At 41.5% G+C, this 24655-nt stretch overlaps 1 protein-coding gene across 1 annotated transcript; it reads left to right on the forward strand.

The window, feature by feature from the left end:
• LOC138762728 (fibronectin type III domain-containing protein 7-like) lies at positions 1 to 24446 on the forward strand. Its single transcript, XM_069936305.1, has 11 exons — positions 1 to 236; positions 394 to 654; positions 1245 to 1505; positions 1979 to 2233; positions 5718 to 5978; positions 10591 to 10851; positions 21437 to 21697; positions 21969 to 22229; positions 22360 to 22614; positions 23823 to 24083; positions 24175 to 24446. The coding sequence occupies exons 1-11, from the start codon at positions 35 to 37 to the stop codon at positions 24180 to 24182; spliced, it is 2547 nt and encodes an 848-aa protein (XP_069792406.1). The 5' UTR covers positions 1 to 34; the 3' UTR covers positions 24183 to 24446.
• The last annotated feature ends 209 nt before the right edge of the window (positions 24447 to 24655 follow it).

A 24655-nucleotide genomic window follows, 5' to 3' on the forward strand; every position in this document is an offset into this window, starting at 1 on the left:
TGTTGACGCTCACATCGACTGTGATGATGGACATATGTCAGTCTCCTGGGGGTTCAGTAAAGGAGCAATATCATACATTGCTACTGCAGAAGGAAGCAACATGCAGCAATGCAGCACCAATGATACACTGTGTGATATCACTGACCTGTATTGTGGAGAGTCCTACACTGTCACAGTCCTTGCGCACGATGACACGTGTGACACTGTTGAAAGCCCTTCCATCATAAGGAGAACAGGTAACTGTGGAAAAGTGCAACTTCCCTGAATCGTGAATTCAGGGAACAACAATGCTGAATTCTGGACTGGACAAAACATTGTTCTCCTTGATGATTTTAGTAAATAAGCAACTCTCTAAGCTTACCATCCTTAATAAATATCCTTTTTTTTTTTCAGTTTCGTGCATCCCACAGAATCTGGATGTGCAGCTGGACTGTGACACAAACGATGCTTCAGTGCTGTGGAGCCACACGAGAGGTGCAGTGTCTTACTCTGCAACAGCAGAAGGAAGTGATGGGCACACAGTGTCCTGTGAGACGTCCAAGAGAGAATGTCAGATAACTGAGCTACACTGTGGACAGATGTATCATTTAACTCTGACAGCACTGGATGGAATGTGTGACAATTCACAAAGCCCTCTGTTTGTGTTCAACACTGGTAGGTCTTTCTACGTCTACATTTCTTTCAGATAATTCTAAACTGCAGCAAAGTGATGTTCAAGTGCAAAACGTTTTTTTCATTATAGTGTATTAAAAACATATTCTAAAAGAAAAATATATTTAGGTTAGCTAGCATTTAAAGTAGATTCTCAATAACAATCTAACCTTTGCTCAAGTATCCTAATATCTCTTTCTGTTGTTTGAAAACATGGAACCACTGATAGGTGCAGTACAGGAACAGAATCTTCAGCTCACCGAGAGGGCACCACGCATGAGGCTAAATAAACTAATGTTACCTGCCTGCAGTTTGTCCTTATTCCTATATTCCATGCTGTTCATCTGTCAGTCTAATGCCGCTTAAAACATAGATTTTGTGCTTATTAAGTGCTTTGACATGTTTTTCTCAATAAAAAGTGTTTAAAAATGAACATTTTTATTTTTTGGAAGTGTATAGTGATAACTGTTCATTGGTTTCTACATTTTTTTAAAGTTTTTGCCAGGTTTGTCAATTCAACCAAGACTTCTTCATGTGAAAGTAATTCCGCCTCCTTACTTAGCCACAGTTAGCTTGTGTTTCATATTTTGCAGCCCCTTGTGCACCTGAACACATTTCCACCCATCTGAATTGTGACACCAGGAGTACATCAGTGACCTGGGAGAAAGCTGATGGTGCTGTGTGGTACATTACAACAGCAGAAGGACAAGATGGGCATATTTCACTGTGTAACACAACAGGAACAAACTGTGATTTTATGGGCCTCCACTGCAGTCAAGTATATTTAATATCTGTGACAGCGATGGACAATGACTGTCAGAGTGTAAACATCTCCGTTTTAGAAACTGAAACAGGTAAAACTCTGGCGAAGTTTGTGAGGAGTGAGAAATGTTAGTCCAGTGAAATAGTACGGTAGTTCGTCTTTCTGAAGATTGTGATCCAGGAAAGCTGCACTGGGTATTTGGAAGTTAATATTTGTGTTATTCATTCATATTTAATTCAGCAAAACATTTGAATGCACAAATCTTCAGGTTTCTGTGCAACTTCTGACATGATGGTCACCATAAATTTCTATTTGTAATGTAGAAGGTCTTTACCCTCTTCTTCCCTTTTGCTGTGAGACTATATCTCAAATTTTCAAAGCAAAATTTGAATTTATAGTGCACATTTATTCTTATATCTGTGAATGGAAAATGGATTACTACAGGGTTTCTCAGAATGTAGTTTACATTTGGCTGTTTTCCAACTTTGATACTGAACAAAACTATTGAAAGTTTGCACTGCTATCATTAACTAATGACTCATTTGTCTTTCTTCTCCCCAAAAGCCCCTTGTCCCCCACAGAACGTACAAGCTGATTGTGCCGCTGTCACTGCCTTTGTAACATGGGAGCCGAGTAATCTCACAGTGTGGTACACTGCAACAGCTGAGGGGAATGATGGGCACACAGCCACCTGCACCACATCTGAAACAAGCTGCCTCATCCCACATCTTCACTGCAGCCAAATATACAGCATCTCTGTACTCGCATTTGGTGAAACCTGCAGCAGCCTCCAAAGCTCCAGCTATGGTATTCAGACAGGTAAAGGGAACTTTTTATATACCATTCATCTCCTCAGGATATCTTAATGCATTTCATAATTATATGTTTATTACAGCTATTCATTAAAAAAAAATAACTGACAAAACCAACATTTATCAACTCTTACAAGTTTCACTTTGCAAGGTGCTGCTGAGGTGCCTTTCTGAACAATTGCCTTTTCTCTGGTGAAGGTATTCCCACAATATTGTTTGGTATTGAGTTCCAAGAGTTAGACTCAGCAAGAATATTTTCAAGTCAGGATATTATATATCTTGGAGGGGAACTTGCAGATGTTGATACTCTACATTGCAGATGGTCCTCAGTACAGCCCTGTAGTAAATTCACAAGAGAGAAGTTTTGAGATGATGAATGGAATGCCACTCAAACAGATTGCATTCTACTGGATGGCGTCAAGTTTCTTGGGTGTTGTATGTGTTGCAGGCAAGGAAAGAATGGTCCCCCACTCTTGTCACATGTGTACTCTGGATGGTGATTGCCAGCTATAAGATAGCTAGCTTAAAATTTCTCTTATAACCGCAATTATGTGGCTATAAGTTTCTGGTCTGTGGTGACCTAAAAGTATTGGTGGTTTTCTTCTTGGAGATGGTAATGTCATTGATTGATATGGGAAAGTGAATAGATTATCTCTTTTTAGAGATGGTCAAAGTCTTGCACTTCTATATTGCATGCATTAATTACTATTTACCAGCCTATGACTGAAAATTTTCAAGGTTTACTGCATACAGTTGTACACGATTCCATTTTCTGAGCGATTCAAATGGAATTGAACATTGTGCATTCATAAGCAAATATTTCATTTCTAATCTGATGTTGGATGGGTGGTTATTGAGGAAGCCTATGAAAATGGCGAAGACCAGAGACCTAGACCTCTGTCCTGAGATCCTGCAGCAAAGCACTGGAGGGTTGTGGGGACTTCTATCAGTCACAACCTCCTGTGTGTGAAATACAATTCCAGGCAATATAAATTTTTCTCTTGATTCCCAATGAATTAAATTTCAGGAACAATTAAAACCATTATTCTTAAGCATTTTGCTGCATTTAATCATTTCAAAGTTTAGTGATTGTAGATCACAAGTAAATGGACTGCAAAATTACACATGGCATAATATCATACACCAAAACTATGTCAACACATTTACTATTTTCAGTTATCAACTGAGAGAGCAGTGATTATTTGGATCACATTTGTCCTGCTTTTTGTCCACTTGATAGATCAGAGGAAATTTTGTTCACCGTTGGGAAGAGTCCATTGTTATCATTCTGCTAGATCAAATTGGCCATTCATGCATTGAGTTCTGGTGCATGTGTTCTACTCCCGGGCTCTGGTGTTGTCAATCCCTTGCCAATTCTGGTATCCAGTATTCTCAGCCATTATATGACATCATGCAGTATAAATTCAAAATGTGCCAAAGGTTAATCTCAGTGTATTTTCAGAGGAAGTTGAGATGGATGATCACATGCCAGAATCAAAATCAGAATTTATTGTCATCAACAAGTCATGAAATTCAGTTTTTTTTTTGTGGCAGCGTCATAGTGCAAACTTTCATATTATAACCATCTTATAGCATTACTATAAATAAAAAAAATTAAAATAGTAGTGCACGAAAAGTAAGGCAGGATCTTTGGTTCAATTATTATTCAGGAATCTGATGTCACCTCTTTCTAATAATGGTTGATAAGCTGCAGATATGCTACTCTGAGATTGAAATTCCTTCATCATTCAGGACTGGGTGTGATTGCGGTCGAGCTTTGATTACATCAGCTGGTGGTAAGATTAGTTCATCCACCAATAGTATGCTTCCACCACCCTTTCAGAGATGCAAGATCTTTTGTAATTTTATCATAGGTGCCACCTGATGGTTTTCATGACATGTTCCATTCACTGGACAGGTTCTCCCTCAGGAAAAGGTCTACGAACTTACAGATTCTAGTGACTCAGAGCACCTCATTGAGGTGAATTCATCCTATATAATGCTATAAAAATGGCACAGATTATGACAATTGAATATTGAACTTTATTTCCCCAAACACCTTGTGATTGAACTACCAATATTTTCAGGGGTAGAGGTATCTGCATCAGAAAAACTGTTGAGTATGAAGTCAAATAGTTTATCACTCAGGTTAGTGGCCTTGCATCTTCTCCAATCCCAGTTTTGTAGAAGTGACCTTCAGGTCAAAGCCATTGTAGATGAAGGCACAAATAATACATTCCTACCTAAGTGCTTCTTTCATACATGCTCAATGTGGTAAGATGCTGATCTATGATTTGGGAAAGAGCCATGAATGGTAATTATCAAGGTATGATCCAGCATCATGAGACCTCATGGACATCGATCTGGCCAACTCCTCACTGGAAATACACTCAATCCTGCCACCTCTAGTGGATTTGCTTAACTATGGAATAGCACAACCTTTAAGGTATGAGTCTGCTTCATTTGACACCCAAGATGTTTGTGAGAAGAATTTTCCAGGGTCATTGGGCTGGATATACTTTTGTCATATTCAAACCTGGTGCCTCCTTTTATCTGATTTTCTTCTTATCATGTTTTGACAAAGCAGTTTGATATAAGAGTTTGCTGGAGTCATCAATTTTGAAGCCAAATATAGTCCAGATTGCATAAAGGCAACAGACTTTCCTCCTAAAAACATGTCCATGAACCACGTGGATTTTTACCATATTCTTGATGTCTCATATCACAAATAGTGATGGTAACTTATTAATTCCAGATCTTTTAATTGAATCATTTAAATTTCCAGCTGCCACAGTGAGAGCCATGTTAATTAAAAGGTCTGTTAATTAACTACAACTGTGAATATCTATTTATCTATCCCTTTATATTTATTATCTTTCTTGGTATATTGTGGAATTTAATTTATATTTTTGTAGTCAGTGAATCTTTTGTACCTGTTTGGTTGCAGTAAGAATTTTGGTTCATTTGTGTGGTATACTGTGTAATATCAATAAACTTTCAACATTCAAGATTTTAAAAGGGACAGAGAGAGTCAATGTGGATAGGCTTTTTCAATTAAGAGTGGGGGATATTCAAACCAGAGGCCATGGTTTGAGATTGCAGGGGGGAAATTATAAGGGGAACATGAGGGGAAATTTCTTCACGCAAAGGGTGGTTGGGATGTGGAATAAGCTTCCGGCAGAGGTGGTTGAAGCAAGGACGTTATTTACATTTAAAGAAAGACTGGATGATTACATGGAGGGGAGAGGATTGGAGGGGTATGGACCAGGTGCTGGTCAGTGGGACTAGGAGGGTGGGGATTTGTTCCAGTATGAACTACTAGGGCCAAACTGGCCTGTTCTGTGCTGTATATGGTTAAATATGATATATAAAAGTCACAGATTTATCATGTTCACTTATGTTCTTATAAAACACTGGTGAAGGCGATTTCTCTACAAGATTTTTTTTCACATGAAGTTAATGCATTTTAATGTTAATCTTTTGTTTTATAGCACCATGTGCCCCAGATGAAATCATTACCAATGTTGATTGTAAATCCAATAGAGTGGTGGTATATTGGGGAAGAACTGATGTAGCAGCCTCATATGGTGTAACTGCAGAAGGAAGTGATGGACATATACACTCAAACAACACAATAGAGACACGCTATGAAATGCCAGATTTACACTGTGGACAATCTTATAACATAACTGTTACAACACTCAGTTATGATCGGAATAGTATTTCAAGTGCTTCTGTACAAGTTCAAACTGGTAATGCAGCTAATCTTTTAGTAACATCTAACAATAAATTATTTTCTATTATTGTGCATGCTTGCAGTAAGAAAAACTTAATTTATTTTTATTTTCTAAATATCACCATGTATTCTTGTGAGTCGGGTTGTGACTCAAATGTAATATCTTCATCGTGGGATGACTCTGATGGAACAAAATTTTACACTGTGTAAAGAGCCATGGATTTATTCAACTTAAGGGTACAAGAGCTCAAATCCAAAACCCGCAGTGTAGTGAAAATTACAGATTTTCTGATTAGGTAAAACAGATAACATCCAGGTGTCTTTCTTTTTTTTGCTTATTCCTTGAAGAAAGCCTCAAGCCCAAAATGTCGGTAATATATCTTTACCCTTTATGGACACTGCGAGACTGGCTGAGTTCCTCCAGCATTTCTGTGTGTTTTAATTGCAATCACCGCATTTGTAGTTCAAAACAGATAACATCGACATCAGACCCGAGGGTGCAAAGGAAATGTTGATGTAGGCATCACCCATTTCTGTAAAACATTTTAGAACAGCTTAGCATATAAAGTCATGTATTTTACAGGTAGCATCAAACAGCAAATGTTCCATTAAAAATAAAAGCACCATGTTGAAAAAAAAATCAACAGATCAAACAGTGTATTTATGTAGCAAAGATAAAGATACACAACCAATGTTTTGGGCCTGAGCCTTTCATCAGGATATCACGGATATAAGTAGTGAGGGATTGGATCAGGGAGAAAATAGGAGTCGAGTTAAGATGATACTAGTTCAGTGGGGCAGGAGCATGCAGAAACAATAGGTTTCCTCGCATGTCCTCCATCTCTTCAATGACTTCCAATTCCCTGAAAATGACCACCTCATTTTCACTATGGAGGTCAATTTCTTTACATCATTCCTCCCCATCTCTCATACAGAAGATTTCAAAGCCCTTTGTATCTTTCTTGACAAATGACCTAAGCAGTCCCTCTCCACCACCACCCTCCTCTGCCTGGCAGAACTTGTTCTGACTCTCAATAACTTCTCCTTTGACTCATCCCACTTTCTCCAAATCAAAGGAGTAGCCATGGGTACCCACATGGATCCCAGCTCTGCCTGCTATTTGTTGGCTTCGTGGAGCAATCCATGCTGCAAGCCTACATAGGCAAGGCTCCTCAACTCCTCCTCCATTACATTAACAACTACATTAGTGCTGCCTCATGCACCTGTATTGAGCTCATTGACTATTTATTTTGCTGCTAACTTTCACCTTGACCTCATGTTTACTTGGTCAATCTCCAGTGACATTTCCCCTTTCTGAGATTTCTGTCTCCAACTCTGGAGACAACCTTTCTGCAGACATTTTTTACAAATGACTAATTCCCACTACATTTCTTCACACCCAATCCCTTGCTAATATTCTATTCCTTCCTCTCAATTTCTCTGTCTCTGTTGTATCTTCACACAGGATGAAGTCTTCATATCTAGATCATCTGAAATGTCCTCCTTCTTCCATAAACGTGGCTTCCCCTTCATCTGCCCTAGCCCCATCTGCCCCAAAACACAACAAAAACAGATTCCCCTTGTCCTCACCTACCATCCCACCAGCCCCCACATCCAATACATTGTCCTCCACAATTTCTATCACCTACAACATGATCCAACCACCAGACACATTTTCCCCTCGCCTCCCCTCTCTGCCTTCCCTTGGGATCACTCCTTCCATGAATCTCTTGTTTCATTCATCCCTTCCCACCAATTCCCCCCCTTGGCACCTTCTAGTGTGACTGCAGAAAGTGCCACACTTGCACGCACACCTCCTCCCTCACTACAGTTTTAGGCCCCAATCAGTCCTTCCAAGTGAAGCAACACTTCACTTGTGAATCTGTGGAAGTCATCTACTGCATATGGTGCTCCAATTGTAGCCTTCTCTACATCAGAGGAACTGGATGCAGACTGGGAGATCACTTCACTGGGCACATTTGTTCTGTCTGCATCAATTACAGGGATCTCCCAGTGACCATTTCAATTTTGTACTCAACTCCCAAGTTGACATGTCTGTCCATGGCCCCATGTACTGTCAAACCAAGGCCACATGTAAATAGAAGGAGGATTACCATCGACTTCTCCAGTCCTGCTAGCCCACTCCCCATTCTCGCCCTCTTCCCATCCCTGTCTTCTTTCCTCCAGCTCTCAACCTCCTTCCCTCTCCATTCACAGAGCCATCCGCCCCTCCCCATTTGCTGTGGTTCCCTCCCTCCCTCATCCACCTATTACCTCTTGCCTGTGGGATAGTGCTCCTCCCCCTACCCCTCCCTCCACCCACCATTTTGTTTGGACGCTTGCCTACATTTTGCTCATACTTTAATTATGGGCTCAAGCCCAAAACATTGGTTATGTATCTTTGTCTTTGCTATATAAGGTAAAATTGTGTTTTTACTTCAATCTCAGAATCTCTAGACATTTGTGTTTTACTTCAGTAAATGTTCTATCTTATTATTTTGTTGTGCTTTTGTTGAAGTATCTCAAAGTTCATTTGTTGAACTTTCACAGACATAATTCAATTTCACAGACCTAATTCTTATTTTTATTTTTTGATGCTTCTGGTCTGGAATGCCAGCAGTAGGAAAACATTTTTAACCACCTTGATTCAAAATTTTCTCCATGGTACAGAAAATGCAGTTTGTGGTAAACAAATTACATTTCAAAAGGTTTGCTTCCTGAAAAATATGGATTCAGATTTCAGATTTATTGTTAGAATACATACATGACATTCATATACAACCTTGAGATTCCTTTTTCCTGTGGGTGTGGCAGAATTCCCACTAATTGGTAGTTCTTGTGGATAGCTTTAGGGATTTGGAAGAAGGAAAGAAGAGAATAGAAACAAAAAGGGACCTAAAGCTGTCATATCCGATAGACTAGTTTCTTGAATGGTTTGTCCAATAGCTAAAACTCAGCAATACATAATTACAGGAGAGGAGGAGGTTCATCTGGATATTGAGTGTGAAGGAGGTACATGAAGCTTGTCTCAGTTTATACATTTGTGGGTTGAACAGTAGAATCACTGCTCTGCAATATATAAGCTGTCATAGGGAAATCAGTTTCACAAGAAACTAGTGCATCAATTTCTATTGATCAGTGATGAAGAAATTTCAACATAAACTCCATCTCCGGAGACAAGCTTTTCACCAACATATACTACAAACCCTCCAACTCCCACAACTACCTTAACTATACATCCTCATATTCTGTCCCCTTGCAAGGGTTCCGTCCCCTTCTCTCAATTTCTCTGTCTCTGCCACATCTGTTCCCAAGATGAGGCCTTCCAGTCCAGATCTTCTGAAATGTCTGCCTTCTTATACAAACATGGCTTCCCCTCCACCACTATCAACTCAGACCTCACCCGTAACTCCTCCATTTCCTGGTTATCTGCCCTGGCCCCCTCTGTCCCCAGAAACAATAAACATGGAATCCCCCTCATTCTCACCTACCACCCTCTGCGTCTAACACATTATCCACCAGAATTTCTGGCACTTACTACAGGATCCCACCACCAGAAACATTTTTCCTTCTCCTCCACTCTCAGACTTCCACAGGGATATCACCTCCTCTGTGATTACTTCATGCACTCATCCCTCCCCACTTATCCATCCCCTCCCCCCACCCCAGCACCTTCCACTGTGGCCGCAGGAGGTGCAAATCTTGCACCCAAATCTCCTCCCTCACCACAGTCCGGGGCCCCAAACAGGTCTTTCAAGGGAAGCAACACTTCACTTGTACATCCAGAGAACTTATCTACTGCATCCAGTGCTCCCTTTGTGGCATTCTCTACATCAGAGAAACCAGTTGCATATTAGGAGGTCGTTTTGCTCAGTACCTCCTCTCTGTTCACAACCATAACGACCTCTCAGTGGCCAACCACTTCAATTCTGAGTCACACTCCCAAACTCACATGTTTGTCCATGGCCTTATGTACTATTTTACCCTGATCATCTGAAGATTGGAGGAACAGCACCATATTTTCCATTTAGGCAGTCTCCTACCAGATGGCATTTCTCTGCTCTCTGCTAAGCTTGCTCGCCTTTTCTTTCTCCATCCCCTTTTCTGTCTTTCCAGTTCTCCCTGTCCCCACCCAGCCATCCCTCCTCCGTCTCATTGCTGCTGGCCCCTCCCTCCTCTCTCCATCTATCATCTCCTGCCTTTTCCACCCCACCCCTCTATCTTTTTGTTTGGATGTCTGCGGCATTCTCTCCTACCTCGATGAAGGGCTCAAACCTGAAATGTTGGTTATGTATTTTTCCCTTTTCTACCTGCTGAGCTTCTCCAGCATTTTGTTTTCAAAAATTTCAACATAATATTTGCAATAATGAGTTTGAAAAATAATAAATGGGAATAGTTAAAATTGCTCAATTAGTGGTAATAATAAGTAACTGAAGATCCTTTAATAATTTTAGAATCGGCAACTAATGAATGATGTACACAAAACAGATTTTAAATTTCCTTTACTTTGTTCTCATAATGAGATATTTTAAAGTGCAGTAATTATTTGACTAGTAAGTTTGTGATGCAGATAGTTATTTGAACTGACATTTCTTGCATCTATTTTTAACTTTCAATCTTATTTTCAGTCCCTTGTGACCCGCAGAATGTCAAAGTACAACTGGATTGTAACCTCAATTCAGCACTGGTGTTGTGGGACTACAGTAAAGGAGCTTTGGAGTACACTGTCATTGCGGAAGGAAATGATGGAAGCACCATGTCATGCAGCACAATAAAAACATCATGTCGAACACCCTTGTTACTCTGCAGCCAGTTATACTCTGTGTATGTTTTAGCAGCGGACGGTGCATGTAACCACTCTGTGAGTTCAACAGTTGAAATTCAAACAGGTAACACATAATTTCATTATCTCAGAACCATAGAACACTACAGAACAGAAACAAGCCCCTTTGGCCCTTGCCGAACCATTTTTTTGCCTAGCCCCACTGACCTGTGCCCAGTCCATAGCCCTCCGTACCCCTCCCATCCATGAACCTGTCCAAATTCTTCTCAAATGTTCAAAATGAGCCTGCATTCACCACCTCAGCTGGCAGCTCGTTCTACACTTCCACCACTCTCTGTGTGAAGAAGTTCCGCCTCATGTTCCCCATAAACTTTTCCCCATTCACCTTAACCCATGTTCTCTGGTTTGTATCTCACCTACTTTCAGTGGGAAAAGCCTATCTACATTTACTCTCTCTGACCCCCTCATACTTTTAAATACTTCTATCAAATCTCCCCTCACCCTTCTATGTTCCAGGGAATAAAGTCCTAATCTGTTTAACCTTTCCCTGTAACTCAGTTCCTGAAGTCCAGGTAACATCCAAGTAAATCTTCTCTGCACTCTTTATATCTTTCCTGTAGTTAAGTGACCAAAACTGCACACAATAATCCAAATTTGGCCTCACCAATGTCTTATACAACTTTACTATAACATCCCAACTTCTGTACTCAATACTTTGATTTATGAAGGCCAATATGCCAAAAGTTCTCTTTACAAACCTATCCACCTGTGAAGCCACTTTTAGGGAATTGTGTATCTGTATTCCCAGATCCCTCTGTTCTACTGCACTCTTCAGTGACTTACCATTCAACATGTACTTCCTTTCTTGGTTTGACCTTCCAGAATGCAGCACCTTGCACTTGTCTGCATTAAATTCTATCTGCCATTTTTCAGCGCACTTTTCCAGCTGGTCCAGATCCCTCTACAAGCTTTGAAAATCATCTTCGCTGTCCACAACACCTTCAATCTTAGTGTCATCTGCAAACTTGCTGATCCAATTTACCACATTATCATCCAGATAATTGATATAGATGACAAACAACAATGGTCCCAGTACCAATTCCTGAGGCACACCACTAATTACAGGGCTCCAATCTGAGAAGCAATCATTCACCACTACACTCTGGCTTCTCCTGTCCAGCCATTGTTGAATCCAGTTCATTACTTCACCATGAATACCTAGCATCTGAACCTTCCTGACTAACCTCCCATGTGGGACCTTGTCAAAGGCTTTACTAAAATCAATATCCACAGCCTCTCCTTCATCAACTTTCTTAGTAACCTCCTCAGAAAACTCTATAAGATTGGTTAAACATCGCCTACCTCGCACAAATCCATGTTGAATATCCCTAATGAGTTTCTGGCTATCCAAATAATTGTATATGCAATCTTTAGAACACTTTCAAATAGTTAATCTAGTACTGATGGCAGACTCACTGGCCCATAATCTTCTGGATTACTTTTGGAGCCTTTTTAAAATAGAACAATGTGAACTATCATCTAATCCTCTGACACAACTCCTGTGGCTAAATATTTTTGTCAGATCCCCTGCCACTTCTACACTAGGCTCCCTCAAGGTCCAAGGGAATATCTTGTCAGGCCCTAGGGATTTACCCATCCTTATTTGCTTTAAGACAGCAAACACTTCCTCCTCTTTGATCTGCATTTGTTGCATGACCTACTTGCTTGTTTTCCTTACTTTCCACCAAATCTTACTTATTTCTTCTGAACCAGATCCCCAATATCCCTTGAAAACCAAGGTTCCCTATGTCTGTTTCCTGAGTGAATACTGATGAAAATAAAACATTTAAGATCTCCCCAATCTCTTTTTAGCTCCATACAAAGCTGACCACTCTGATTTTAAAGGGGGCAAATTTTGACCTTTACTATCCTTTTGCTCTGAATATACCTGTAGAAACCCTTAGGATTTTTCTTCACATTGTCTGCAAAGCAACCTTATGTCTTCTTTTAGACTTCCTGATTTTTTTCTTGATGTTTTTCTTGCATTTTCTATACTCCTCAAGTACCTCATTTGCTCCATGTTGTCTAAACCTGCTCTACACCTCTCTCTTCTTCCAAACCAGATCCCCAATATCCCTCGAAAATCAAGGTTTTCTTGCCTTTAATCCTGAAAGGAACATACAAACTCTATACTCTCAAATTTCACCTTTGAAGGTCTTCCACTTACCTCATACATCCTTGTCCCAAAACAACTTATCCCAATCCACACATTCTAGATCCTTTCACATTTCCTCAGAATTGGCCTTTCTCTAATGTAGAATCTCAACCTGAGGCCCAGGCCTATCCTTCTCCATAATTCACTTGAAACTAATGGCATTATCATCATTGGACCCAAAATGTTTCCCTGCATATACTTCTGTCTTCTGTCCTGTCTTGTTTCCTAATAGGAAATTCAGTATGGCACTTCTCTTGATACCTCTATATATTGATTTAGAACATTTTCCTGAACACATTTGATAAAATCCAAGCCATCCAGCCCTTTTACAGTTTGAGAGTCCAAGTCAATATGTGAAAAGGTAAAATCTCCTACAGCTGTCTGCTATCTCTCTACAGATTTGCTCCTCCAAATCTCATGAGTGTGGTCATACCTTTCCCGTTCCTCAGCTCCACCATATAGCCTCAGTAGACAAGCCCTCTTGTCTGTCCTGTCTGAGAACAGCTGTGATATTTGCCTTGATAGCAATGCCACTCCTTCCCCTTTCATACTCTTCCCTCACCCCCCCTGCTGATTTTATCACATCTAAAGCAACGGAAGCCTGGAACATTAAGCTGCCAGCACTGCCTCTCCTGCAACCAAGTTTCACTAATGGCCACAATGTCATAATTCCAAGTGCCAATCCACGCTCCAAGCTCATCTGCCTTTCTTACAATACTCCTTACATTGAAATAGATGAACCTGAGAATATTTCAGCCACATAAAACCTGTTGACTTCTAACAGTACATGCAATTTTCTCATCATCTTTTCCCTCCTCCACTCTTCTATCTGCTCTGGAACTCTAATTTCCATCCCCATGCAAATCTAGTTTAAATCCACTGGAGCAGAATTAGCAAACCTTCCCGAATGGATATTAGTCCCCTTCTAGTTCAGATACAAACCGTCACATTGGAACAGGTCTCACCTTCCCTGGAAGAGAGCCCAATATCCAGAAACCGGAAGCCCTCCCTCCTGCACCATGTCTTTAGCCACGTGTTAACCTGCATTATTCTCTTATTTCTAACCTCATTACCATGTGGCATGGGTAGCAACCCTGAGATCACAACCCTTCATGTCCTTCAACCGAGTGCCTAACTCCCTGAACTCTCCTTTTAGTACCTCCTCACCCTTTTTACCCACGTCTTTGGTCCCTACATGGTCTACAACATCTGGCTGCTCACCATCCTTCCTGAGAATGCTGTGAACTTGATCTGAGATATCTTGGACTCTTGCACTAGGAGGCAACATACCATCCAGGATACTTGATCTCTTCCACAGAGCCTCTTATCTGTCCCCCAACTATGAAATCGCCTATCACCAAAGCTTGCTTCTTCTCCTCCCTTCCCTTCTTAACCACAGAACCAGACTCCATGCCAGAGACTTGATCTCCATGGCCTGTTACTAGTAGCACCCCCCCCCCCCCCCGCAAGAGAATGCAAAATGGTATACGTTATTGAGGGGAACAGCCATAGCGGGACCTGTACTACACTCTCCTGAATGTCACCCATCTTACCTCCTCCTGCCTCCTACATGTGATGGTGTCCCTGTAACTCCCTCTATCACCCCCTCTGCCTCCTGAATGATCCGGGGTTCATCCAACTCCAGCTCCAATTCCTTAACTTAGCTTGTCAGGAGCTGCAGTTGCCTACATTCTTGCACTATCTTATGTTTCATGTAGTCACAATAAAGCTTACAGCAAGATTTACTGAGCTTTGTAGATTGCAATGTATTGACAAAATGATGCAAAAGTTTTAAAAAAGAACTGTGTAAATGATGAATTCACAATTACATAATATTTTAGACATTTATTAACTCACTTCTATTCATTGTCAATTGCATTCAGCATCTTTCTGCCCATTCTTTTGACCTCAAACTTTTCTTGTAGTCCATATCAGCCAACTTTGTTCTTGGTGTTTTCTGCACAGCTAATAACCACAGAATACCTCTCTACATAGATAATAAAAATGAGTCTCTGCCATTGCTTCTCAAACAACAAGTACATATATTCTCCATGGCTTATGTCTCTTGACCACCAAACTACCCATGTTGCTACGTTTCCTCTTCAACATTTGCCTAATTTCTTTCCAACCTGCCAATCTGTGATGCCAAAATTCTTCTTTTTCTTTTCTTTGGCTTGGCTTCGCGGACGAAGATTTATGGAGGGGTATGTCCATGTCTGCTGCAGACTCATTGGTGACTGACAAGTCCGATGCGGGACAGGCAGACACGGTTGCAGCGGTTGCAGGGGAAAATTGGTTGGTTGGGGTTGGGTGTTGGGTTTTTCCTCCTTTGTCTTTTGTCAGTGAGGTGGGCTCTGCGGTCTTCTTCAAAGGAGGTTGCAGCCCGCCGAACTGTGAGGCGCCAAGATGCACGGTTTGAGGCGATATCAGCCCACTGCCGGTGGTCAGTGTGGCAGGCACCAAGAGATTTCTTTAGGCAGTCCTTGTACCTTTTCTTTGGTGCACCTCTGTCTCAGTGGCCAGTGGAGAGCTCACCATATAACACGATCTTGGGAAGGCAATGGTCCTCCATTCTGGAGACGTGACCCACCCAGCGCAGTTGGGTCTTCAGCAGCGTGGATTCGATGCTTGCGGACTCTGCCAGCTCGAGTACTTTGATGTTGGTGATGAAGTCATTAATTAATGAATGAATGAATGTTGAGGATGGAGTGGAGCCAAAATAATCTTCTGATAAACCACCTCCACTTCCTCATGAAGATAGGCAAAAATCCAACTGACTCCACAAGCTTGCCCCACATTCATCATGAAGTAAACAGGAAGTTTAAGAGCTTGATTCTAATTAGTACAATTACCATCACTCTAAGAAATGATTGTTCACAGTAGTTACAAGACAGGACGTTAAATGTTTCACATCATGCAATTTAGCAGTAAAAACCCTTTCTCCCAAACAAAAGAAAGGCTTAGAAACTCATCTTTAAATGCTATTTTTGCATGCATCTGTTTCAACTTGTTAGAAATAGAAGTACCTTTAAAGAAATTGCTCGAGACAACAATGCAAAGTTGGGTGCTTCCCCTTACCCTGGGAATACACACATACACTGGGGCTCACCCAACTTTTATACAGTTGATTTCAGTATAGGAATACCCTCCCCCTTACATTCTTCTGCCTCCTGCTGGAGAGGTTTGGCATTAGGCAATCCTTCCTGCCTACGTGCAGTTTCAGTATACTTGGAGGACCAGGGGGTATCCTGTCGGTGTCCCTTCATGTTATTGTCCTTATTCACACCTTCCTGATTCTCGGGGCTACAGTCTCTTGGTATGCAGAGTTGGCTCATCCTGTCTAGGGTTGGCTAATTTAACATGTATAAATCTGTGTAAGGTTAGCTAATTAGATATGTAGGACTTGGTACATCTGTCCAGGGCTAGGAGACCCTTATCTGATCCAGACTACCTCAACTTCCTACATTCTATTGTTCCTTACCACTCCTTATCTTAGTCTTATGGTGGCTCTTGTCACAAAGAGTAGAAGATTCTTATGTTAATCGTGCTGACTCTGCTTTCTGTCATGATAATGAATATGTATGAGATGTACCGGAAGTAACGTGGTATAAGAGAGAGATAAGAGCACAAGCAGGAGAACAAAGGAAACTGGAAAATAAAGCCACTGAGAAGTTTACCTGATAAAACTTGTGTTTAATGTTTTATTAACTTCACATTTCGGGCCACAAATGTGACATTGGCGACGAGGATGAAAGAAGCTTGAAGAAAATTAAAGACTAAACAAGATTACAGAGGATTACAGACAACTTCAAGGTGATAAGAATTTTCTCTTTGCTTAGTACTTTTGGGGCTGGAATATTTCCTCATGGCTGGTGCAGACGGTGACTTTCTAATGCATAGTGGAATTGCTCATTTTGACCCAATGGGTGATGCAAGTACTGTAAGTGTGAAGTGGAAGGCATGGCTGGAAGAATTTGAATCCTACGCCGACAGTCGTGGCCTATTTCTAGATACCGGTACAGTTGAACAAAAAGCGCAGAGAAGGGCGTTACTTCTTTTCACTGCTGGACCCGCAGTTTGGGAAACATTTAAGATACTTTTGAATACTGGAAGACAGGATGAGTACCGGAAAGCGGTAGATGCATTAAATGCACATTATGTAGTGACACCGAATGCTACATTTCAACGCCATTTGTTTCAGAGAACGAGTCAAGAAGATGGCCAGACAATTGCTCAGTACGTGACGAGACTACGCCAGCTAGCTGTTGGATGCAATTACATGCCAGCTGATTTGGACAACCAATTATTGGATCAAGTCGTACAGCACTGCAGATCAGATAAATTCAGAAGACGTCTACTGGAAAGAGGGAGTGAGTTGGGACTCACCGATGCTTTAGCCATTGCTGCTGCATTAGAGGCTGTTGAAGGGCAATTTCATACCATGTCCCTGAAAGACAACTCAAGCCAGCAAATTAAGAGGCTCTCACATCGCCATAACCAGCCAAGATATACGCCGACACATGACGTGGAGTGTTATCGATGTGGAAACCGAGGTCACTTTGGAAAAGACCCATATTGCCCGGCCAAAGGCAAAGTTTGCAGAAAGTGTGGAGGTAAGGACCACTTTGCAACGAAGTGCAAAAGCAAGTCCAATGCAGACCAGAAGAGGAAGAGTACAACTTCCAAAGGCAAAGCCTGGGGGAAAGGAAAGTATCCTGGAAAGAAAGATACCATTCGCCAGATAGACGGTGACGATGATGATACCCAGGAGGAACAGAGTTGTTACCAATTTACGCTGAATGAAGTACGTCATGAGAAGGTCCCAGTGATCATTGGTGGAGTGACAGTGCAGGTCATTGTAGACTCAGGCAGTGACAGTAATGTGATTGATCGACATTTATGGGAGAAGTTGAAAAGGAAAAAGATCATCTGTACCTCAAAGAAGTGTTCCAAGAAACTGTATCCATACACAGCAACCAAGCCATTGCAGACCATTGGATGTTTTACTGCAACTGTTGAAGCTGGAGATAAGTACACCGAAGCAGAGTTTATGGTCATAGAAGAGAGGGGAGAACCATTGCTGAGTAGAAGCACAGCGCAAGACCTGGCAATACTTCATATTGGAGCTTGTGTCAATTCAATTCAGTCATACGAGGATATGAAGCAAGAATTCCCCGCAGTCTTCCAAGGAGTAGGAAAGCTGAAAGGTCGACAATTGAAGCTAGCGATAGATGAAACGGTCAAACCCAAGGCACAACCAATGCGCCGAACTCCGTTTGGACTTCGTGGGAAAGTCGAAGCCAAAATTAAAGAATTGATCGAACAAGACATTATTGAACCTGTGGAACATTCGACTCAATGGGTCAGCCCAGTAGTGATTGTGCCAAAACCAAAGGGTGACATAAGACTATGTGTTGACATGAGAATGGCCAATGAAGCTATAATTAGAGAACGACACCCTATACCAACAGTGGAGGAAATTCTTCAAGAACTAACTACCAGCAAGGTATTCTCAAAAATTGATCTGAAGTGGGGCTATCATCAATTAGAGCTGGATCCAGGTTCCCGAGATGTGACAACATTTGTGACTCACTGTGGATTGTATCGTTACAAGAGACTATCATTTGGAATTGATGCAGCTTCTGAGATCTACCAGTATGAAATCCATCGAGTGATTCAAGGCATTTCTGGAGTTGCCAACATTTCTGACGACATCATAGTCCATGCACCAACGAAGGAAGAGCATGACAAACGGTTGAGGCGTGTACTATCTAGACTACAGGAGGCAGGCCTTACCGTGAATGGAAACAAGTGCCAGTTCGGTGTGTCAGAAATGGACTTCATGGGACACAAACTTACACGGGAAGGACTAAACCCTGCAGAGGCCAAGGTGAAAGCTATTGCAGAGGCACGTGCACCTCAGAACGCAACAGAGGTGAGGAGTTTCCTGGGATTGGTCAATTTTTGTGCAAAGTTCATTCCTAATTTCGCTACAGTGGCAGAACCACTAAGGAAACTAATCAGGAAAGGTGTACCATTTCATTTTGGATCTGAGCAGAAGAAAGCATTCACAGCGCTGAAGCAAAGCCTGACAGATGCAAAAACTCTTGGATATTACGATCCGGCGGCATCAACCAAAGTCATAGCGGATGCCAGCCCAGTTGGTTTAGATGCATGATGGAGGACCACGAATCATTGCCTATGCCAGCAGATCGTTATCAGATGTGGAAAGAAGATACTCTCAGACAGAGAAAGAAGCACTCGGACTTGTATGGGCCTGTGAGAGGTTCCATGCATATTTATATGGCATTGAATTTGAACTCATCACAGATCATAAGCCATTAGAGGTGATCTATGCACCTAGATCCAAACCATGTGCCAGAATAGAGAGATGGGTACTCAGACTACAACCCTACAAATATAAAGTAATCCACATTGCAGGGAAAGCAAACATTGCTGATCCGCTGTCCAGATTGGTGAAGGATGGTGGTCCACAATCCAAGTCAGAATTGGGAACAGAAACAGAGAGCTTTGTTACGCTTCGTAGCTATTCAGTCGACACCGAAAGCTGTGACTACGAAGGAAGTCGAGAGAGAATCCGAACGTGATCCAGAACTCATGGAAGTAAGAGAATGCATACAGAGTGGACAATGGGACAAGTGTACTCACAAGGCTTACATTCCCATTAGAGACGAACTTTGTTGCATCGGACAGTGTGTATTGAGAGGTTGCAGATTGGTGATACCGCAAAGATTGAGACCGAAGATCATATGCTTAGCGCATGAAGGACACCTAGGTATTGTTGGTACCAAGAAAAACCTCAGGACCAAGGAATGGTGGCCAGGTTGTGATAAAGACACAGAGAAATTTATCAAAACTTGTCACAGATATCAAATCACAAGTAGGAGTAATCCGCCAGAACCGATCCGGAGTACGCAACTTCCGACAGGACCATGGATCGACGTAGCTGTTGATTTTATTGGACCTTTACCGACGGGTGAATCAATTATGGTAGTGATAGATTACTACAGCAGATACTATGAGTACGTGGTGTTGAAGTCCACAACCACTGAAAAAACAATACAAGCATTAGCAGAGATATTCGCAAGATATGGATTACCTGTTACATTATACTCTGACAATGGTCCACAATTCATTTCAGAGACATTTGCGGAATTCATGAGGACCACAGGTATCCACCATCATAAAGTAACTCCGAAATGGCCACAAGCCAACGGAGAAGTAGAGAAACAAAATCAGTCCATTGAAAAACGATTGAGGATTGCACACGCAGAAGGACAACATTGGCGAGAAGCATTGCTATCTTATGTGGCTGTCTATCGAGCAACGCCTCATGCAACCACTGGAAAAAGTCCTGCAGAAGCATTTTTTGGGAGAAAAATCCGCACAAAAATGCCAGAAATAAAGGAAATCCGAGACGACCAGGAGATGAGGGACTACGATGCTGAAAAGAAAGGTGCAGCAAAGCTGTACACAGATTCGAAACGTGGAGCCAAGTACTCAGACATCATGCCAGGAGATAATGTTCTAGTGAGGCATGAAAATGGTGGTAAGCTAGACACACCTTATTACCATCAACCCTATACTGTCGTATCCAGAAGTGGCAGTATGGTGACAGTCAAGTCTCCGACTGGAGTCCTGTATAAGAGAAATGTATCAGGTGTAAAAAGGTACCAGTCCAGAGATACATCGAGCGAAGAGGTTGAAAGGCCAATACGAGATGCTGAAACTGAGAGACCTGATGATGTTCCAGAGGCAGTTACCAGCACTCCTGATGAAGTGACTAGAGCGCCAGAAAGACCCGAAGCCGTGGCGAGCAGTATTTCCGACGCCGAGAGTGAACAACCAAGAAACGACGACAATATCGCAGGCAGGCCGAAACGAAACCGGAAAGCGCCCAAACGATACGAAGACTTTGTGCCATAGTTTTAATAAGAACTTTGGGACAGTATTTTAATCTTATATCATAAAGTGCATGTCTGAGTGCTGTAGGAAATAAATTTTATGTAGTTGAGTCATAGTATTACCATTAGTTACGATGTTTGTATGTTTCCGAGGGATATTGGTAAATGAAGGTAAAGTTTATTTCTGATTAAAGGAGGGATGTCATGATAATGAATATGTATGAGATGTACCGGAAGTCACGTGGTATGAGAGAGAGATAAGAACACAAGCAGGAGAACAAAGGAAAAGGGAAAATAAAGCCACTGAGAAGTTTACCTGATAAAACTTGTGTTTAATGTTTTATTAACTTCACATTTCGGGCCACAAATGTGACACTTTCCTACATCCTAATCCCCAAGCTCATCCTGTTTGTACTGGTTACAGCCATTAACTGATGTATGAATTTTAGTTTCCTTCATGTTCATAATTTTAGATCAGTTTTCCCATCTCTCACAAACTGAACTAGGAACTGCCTTTGCCTTTATCTGTCCTGTTTCTCTCATATCTTCAGCCCCCTGCAGTCCCCAGAATGTCAGTGCCTATTTGGACTGTGACACACACACAACATCAGTGTGGTGGGAGCAGAGTGATGGTACCGCGTTCTACACTGCCATAGCAGAAGGAATGGAAGGAGACAGGTACTCGTGCAATGCAACAGAAGCAAACTGTGAGATCATGGGGCTCCCGTGTGGCCAGATGTACAGTGTAACTGTGTTTGCAATGGACGAGAACTGCACCAGTTTACCAAGTCCAGCTTTTGAAATTCAAACAGGTATGATTATAGCTATCTTCCTATGACAATTAACAGAATCATTACCAAACAGGAGTAATTTGAATTGGTATGGCATCATAAAACTTTTAACCAAAACCTTTGGTACAAAATTATTTATTCACCTGTTGATCTTGCCAGATGCTGTTTAGTTTGAGTAACTCTTTTTCATTTTCATTAAATAATATTTATATAATGTACAATTTTAGGTCTGTTTGTAACATTAAATTTATCTAAATTTAAAAATTCCATTCTCCACTTCCTCATTCTGCAGACCCTTGTATCCCACAGAATGTGGTAGCTCACATCAACTGTGAAAATAACACTGTGTCAGTGTCATGGGATCCCAGTAATGGCTCAGAGTCATATCATGTATCTGCACAAGGAACCAATGGTCATTGGGCCTCCTGTCAAACAACAGGCACTGAATGTGAGGTCTCCGATGTGTATTGTGGACTGAACTATTATATAACTGGGCAGGGAATCCGCATGGAATGTAACAGCTCACAAAGTTCTGCTTTGACAATTAAAGCAGGTAATTTTGTAGAATATGTAGAATATTAAATTCTGCAGGCATTACGTGGAATGCTTTCTTCTTTGTTTCATACTGTTACGTGGTTCAATATATGTACTTTAGGTTCAGTTTATCAATTTTTTTCTTGCAGTTCCTTGTGTCCCCCAGAATGTTGATGCTCACATCGACTGTGATGATGGACATATGTCAGTCTCCTGGGGGTTCAGTAAAGGAGCAATATCATACATTGCTACTGCAGAAGGAAGCAACATGCAGCAATGCAGCACCAACGATACACTGTGTGATATCACTGACCTGTATTGTGGAGAGACCTACACTGTCACAGTCCATGCGCACGATGACACGTGTGACACTGTTGAAAGCCCTTCTATTACAAGGAGAACAGGTAACTGGAGAAATGCAACTTCCCTGAATCACAAATTTCTTTGTCAGTCACATTGTGACAGAATATGTTGTGTTTTATATTGTATATAGATATGATATTGGGAGATAAAGAGTGGCAGGTTCTTTTAGTGTAGATGACATACAAACACTTGAAAATATATCTAATTTAAAATACAGGAGCTCTGCTCAAGCTAGACAGACTGGCTCTGAATACCTTTGCAAAAACTTTGGGGCGTGCCCAAGGGACTTCACTAATGGAATGTTGTTCTGAAAAGCAACAGATGAAAGAACTCGGAAGATTAGGTTCAGAGCCGCAGTCGGTCTGAGTGGAGGTTGCTGTTCTAAGAGGGTCATGTGGATTTGCAAGCAGAGAGAGTCAAACAAGCTTTTCTGTGAGAAAGGGAGAGAGAGAATACAGTTCTGCAGTTTTTACAGTTCAACAGCAGCAGCTGGGACTGGAACGGGACAATCTGGGAAGCGTGTGGAAAAAAACCATTTTGAAGACGTGTTGTGAATGCTTAGTTCAGCCTAGTCAAAGCCCTTGTGATTCATACAAGAGATGAGGACTGGCTGCCTAATATTTCACTTGAAATAAGAGAAATGAAAAGGAACTCTGCGGTGATCTGAAAGAAACAGGCTATATCATCTGGAAAACCCTGATGGGGAAAGTTTCTTTGGCAAGATACTGATGTGGCTCTTTGTGTCCAGGAACAACAAATCTCTTTCTGAAAACTGATAAGAACCTTCCTGAGCAATAATCATTTATCTTTCAAACACCAAAGCTTGGTGAACTTCATAAATATTAAATTATGTGCTCATTATAAGAATTGCCTGCAACCAATGAACTTTGAGGAATGAGAAATGAGATTGGACTGCGAATTAAAGAACTTTCCTAAACGTATATATACATTAGAATATGTGTGCTTAGAATTAGAAGGGGGTTAAGTTAGGTTAGTTAAGTTAATAGTAATAAGATAAAGTTTGAACCTGTTTTCACATTTAAAGATAATTAAAAGCAATTTTTGTTTAAGTAACCATTTGTCTTGGTGAATATTTATTGCTGCTGCGTTTTGGAGTCCTCTGGGCTTGCGTCAACACCAATGCTGAATTCTGGACTGGACAAAACATTGTTCTCCTTGATGATTTCAGTAAATAAGCAACTCCCTATGTGTACCACCCTTAACAAATATCTTTCATCTTTTTTTTCAGTTTCGTGCATCCCACAGAATCTGGATGTGCAGCTGGACTGTGACACAAATGATGCTTCAGTGCTGTGGAGCCACACGAGAGGTGCAGTGTCTTACTCTGCAACAGCAGAAGGAAGTGATGGGCACACAGTGTCCTGTGAGACATCCAAGAGAGAATGTCAGATAACTGAGCTACACTGTGGACAGATGTATAATTTAACTCTGACAGCACTGGACGGAGTGTGTGACAACTCACAAAGCCCCCTGTTTGTGTTCAACACTGGTAGGTCTTTTGTGTGGAATAGGATAATTTAATATAAATATATCATGTTCAAAATTGCATTTTATCTGCTCACTTGTTTATTTGCACGTAGTATTGTAGCAGCCCGCATCCTGCTCCGCGGTCAGACACAGGAAATGGCCGTCGAACACAGTGATCGAGCAACCAGCACATGGGATGAGACGCCCGCTCCCATAGGCAGCAAGAATAGCGGTTGAATTGACCAATCACCACCAGCGGATTGCAGGGGGTGCAATCCAGACCCGCACATCTGGGACAGCCAATCGGCAGCCGGCCTCACTCAAGCCCTGCCCCGGTAGTGACGCGGCCGGCTGCCTATAAAATGCAGAACTGCAGCCCAATAAAGTCAGTGTCAAATACACTTCCTTCGTGTGAGTCTTCTTTCTTCAACCTCGAGCTATAACCACATTATACCTCGAGCTACAACCGTAGCAACCCCAGTACAGTCTTTTAATATATCCAAAACTCTTTATTGAGATTGGATACTTGGATATTTTAGAGTAATTGCAAGAGGTCATGATTGAAAATCTAAGATGTAAGATTTTCAGAGAAGC

The sequence above is a fragment of the Narcine bancroftii genome, chromosome 5 (genome assembly GCF_036971445.1).
Source record: "Narcine bancroftii isolate sNarBan1 chromosome 5, sNarBan1.hap1, whole genome shotgun sequence".
In the NCBI taxonomy this organism is placed as follows: domain Eukaryota; kingdom Metazoa; phylum Chordata; class Chondrichthyes; order Torpediniformes; family Narcinidae; genus Narcine; species Narcine bancroftii.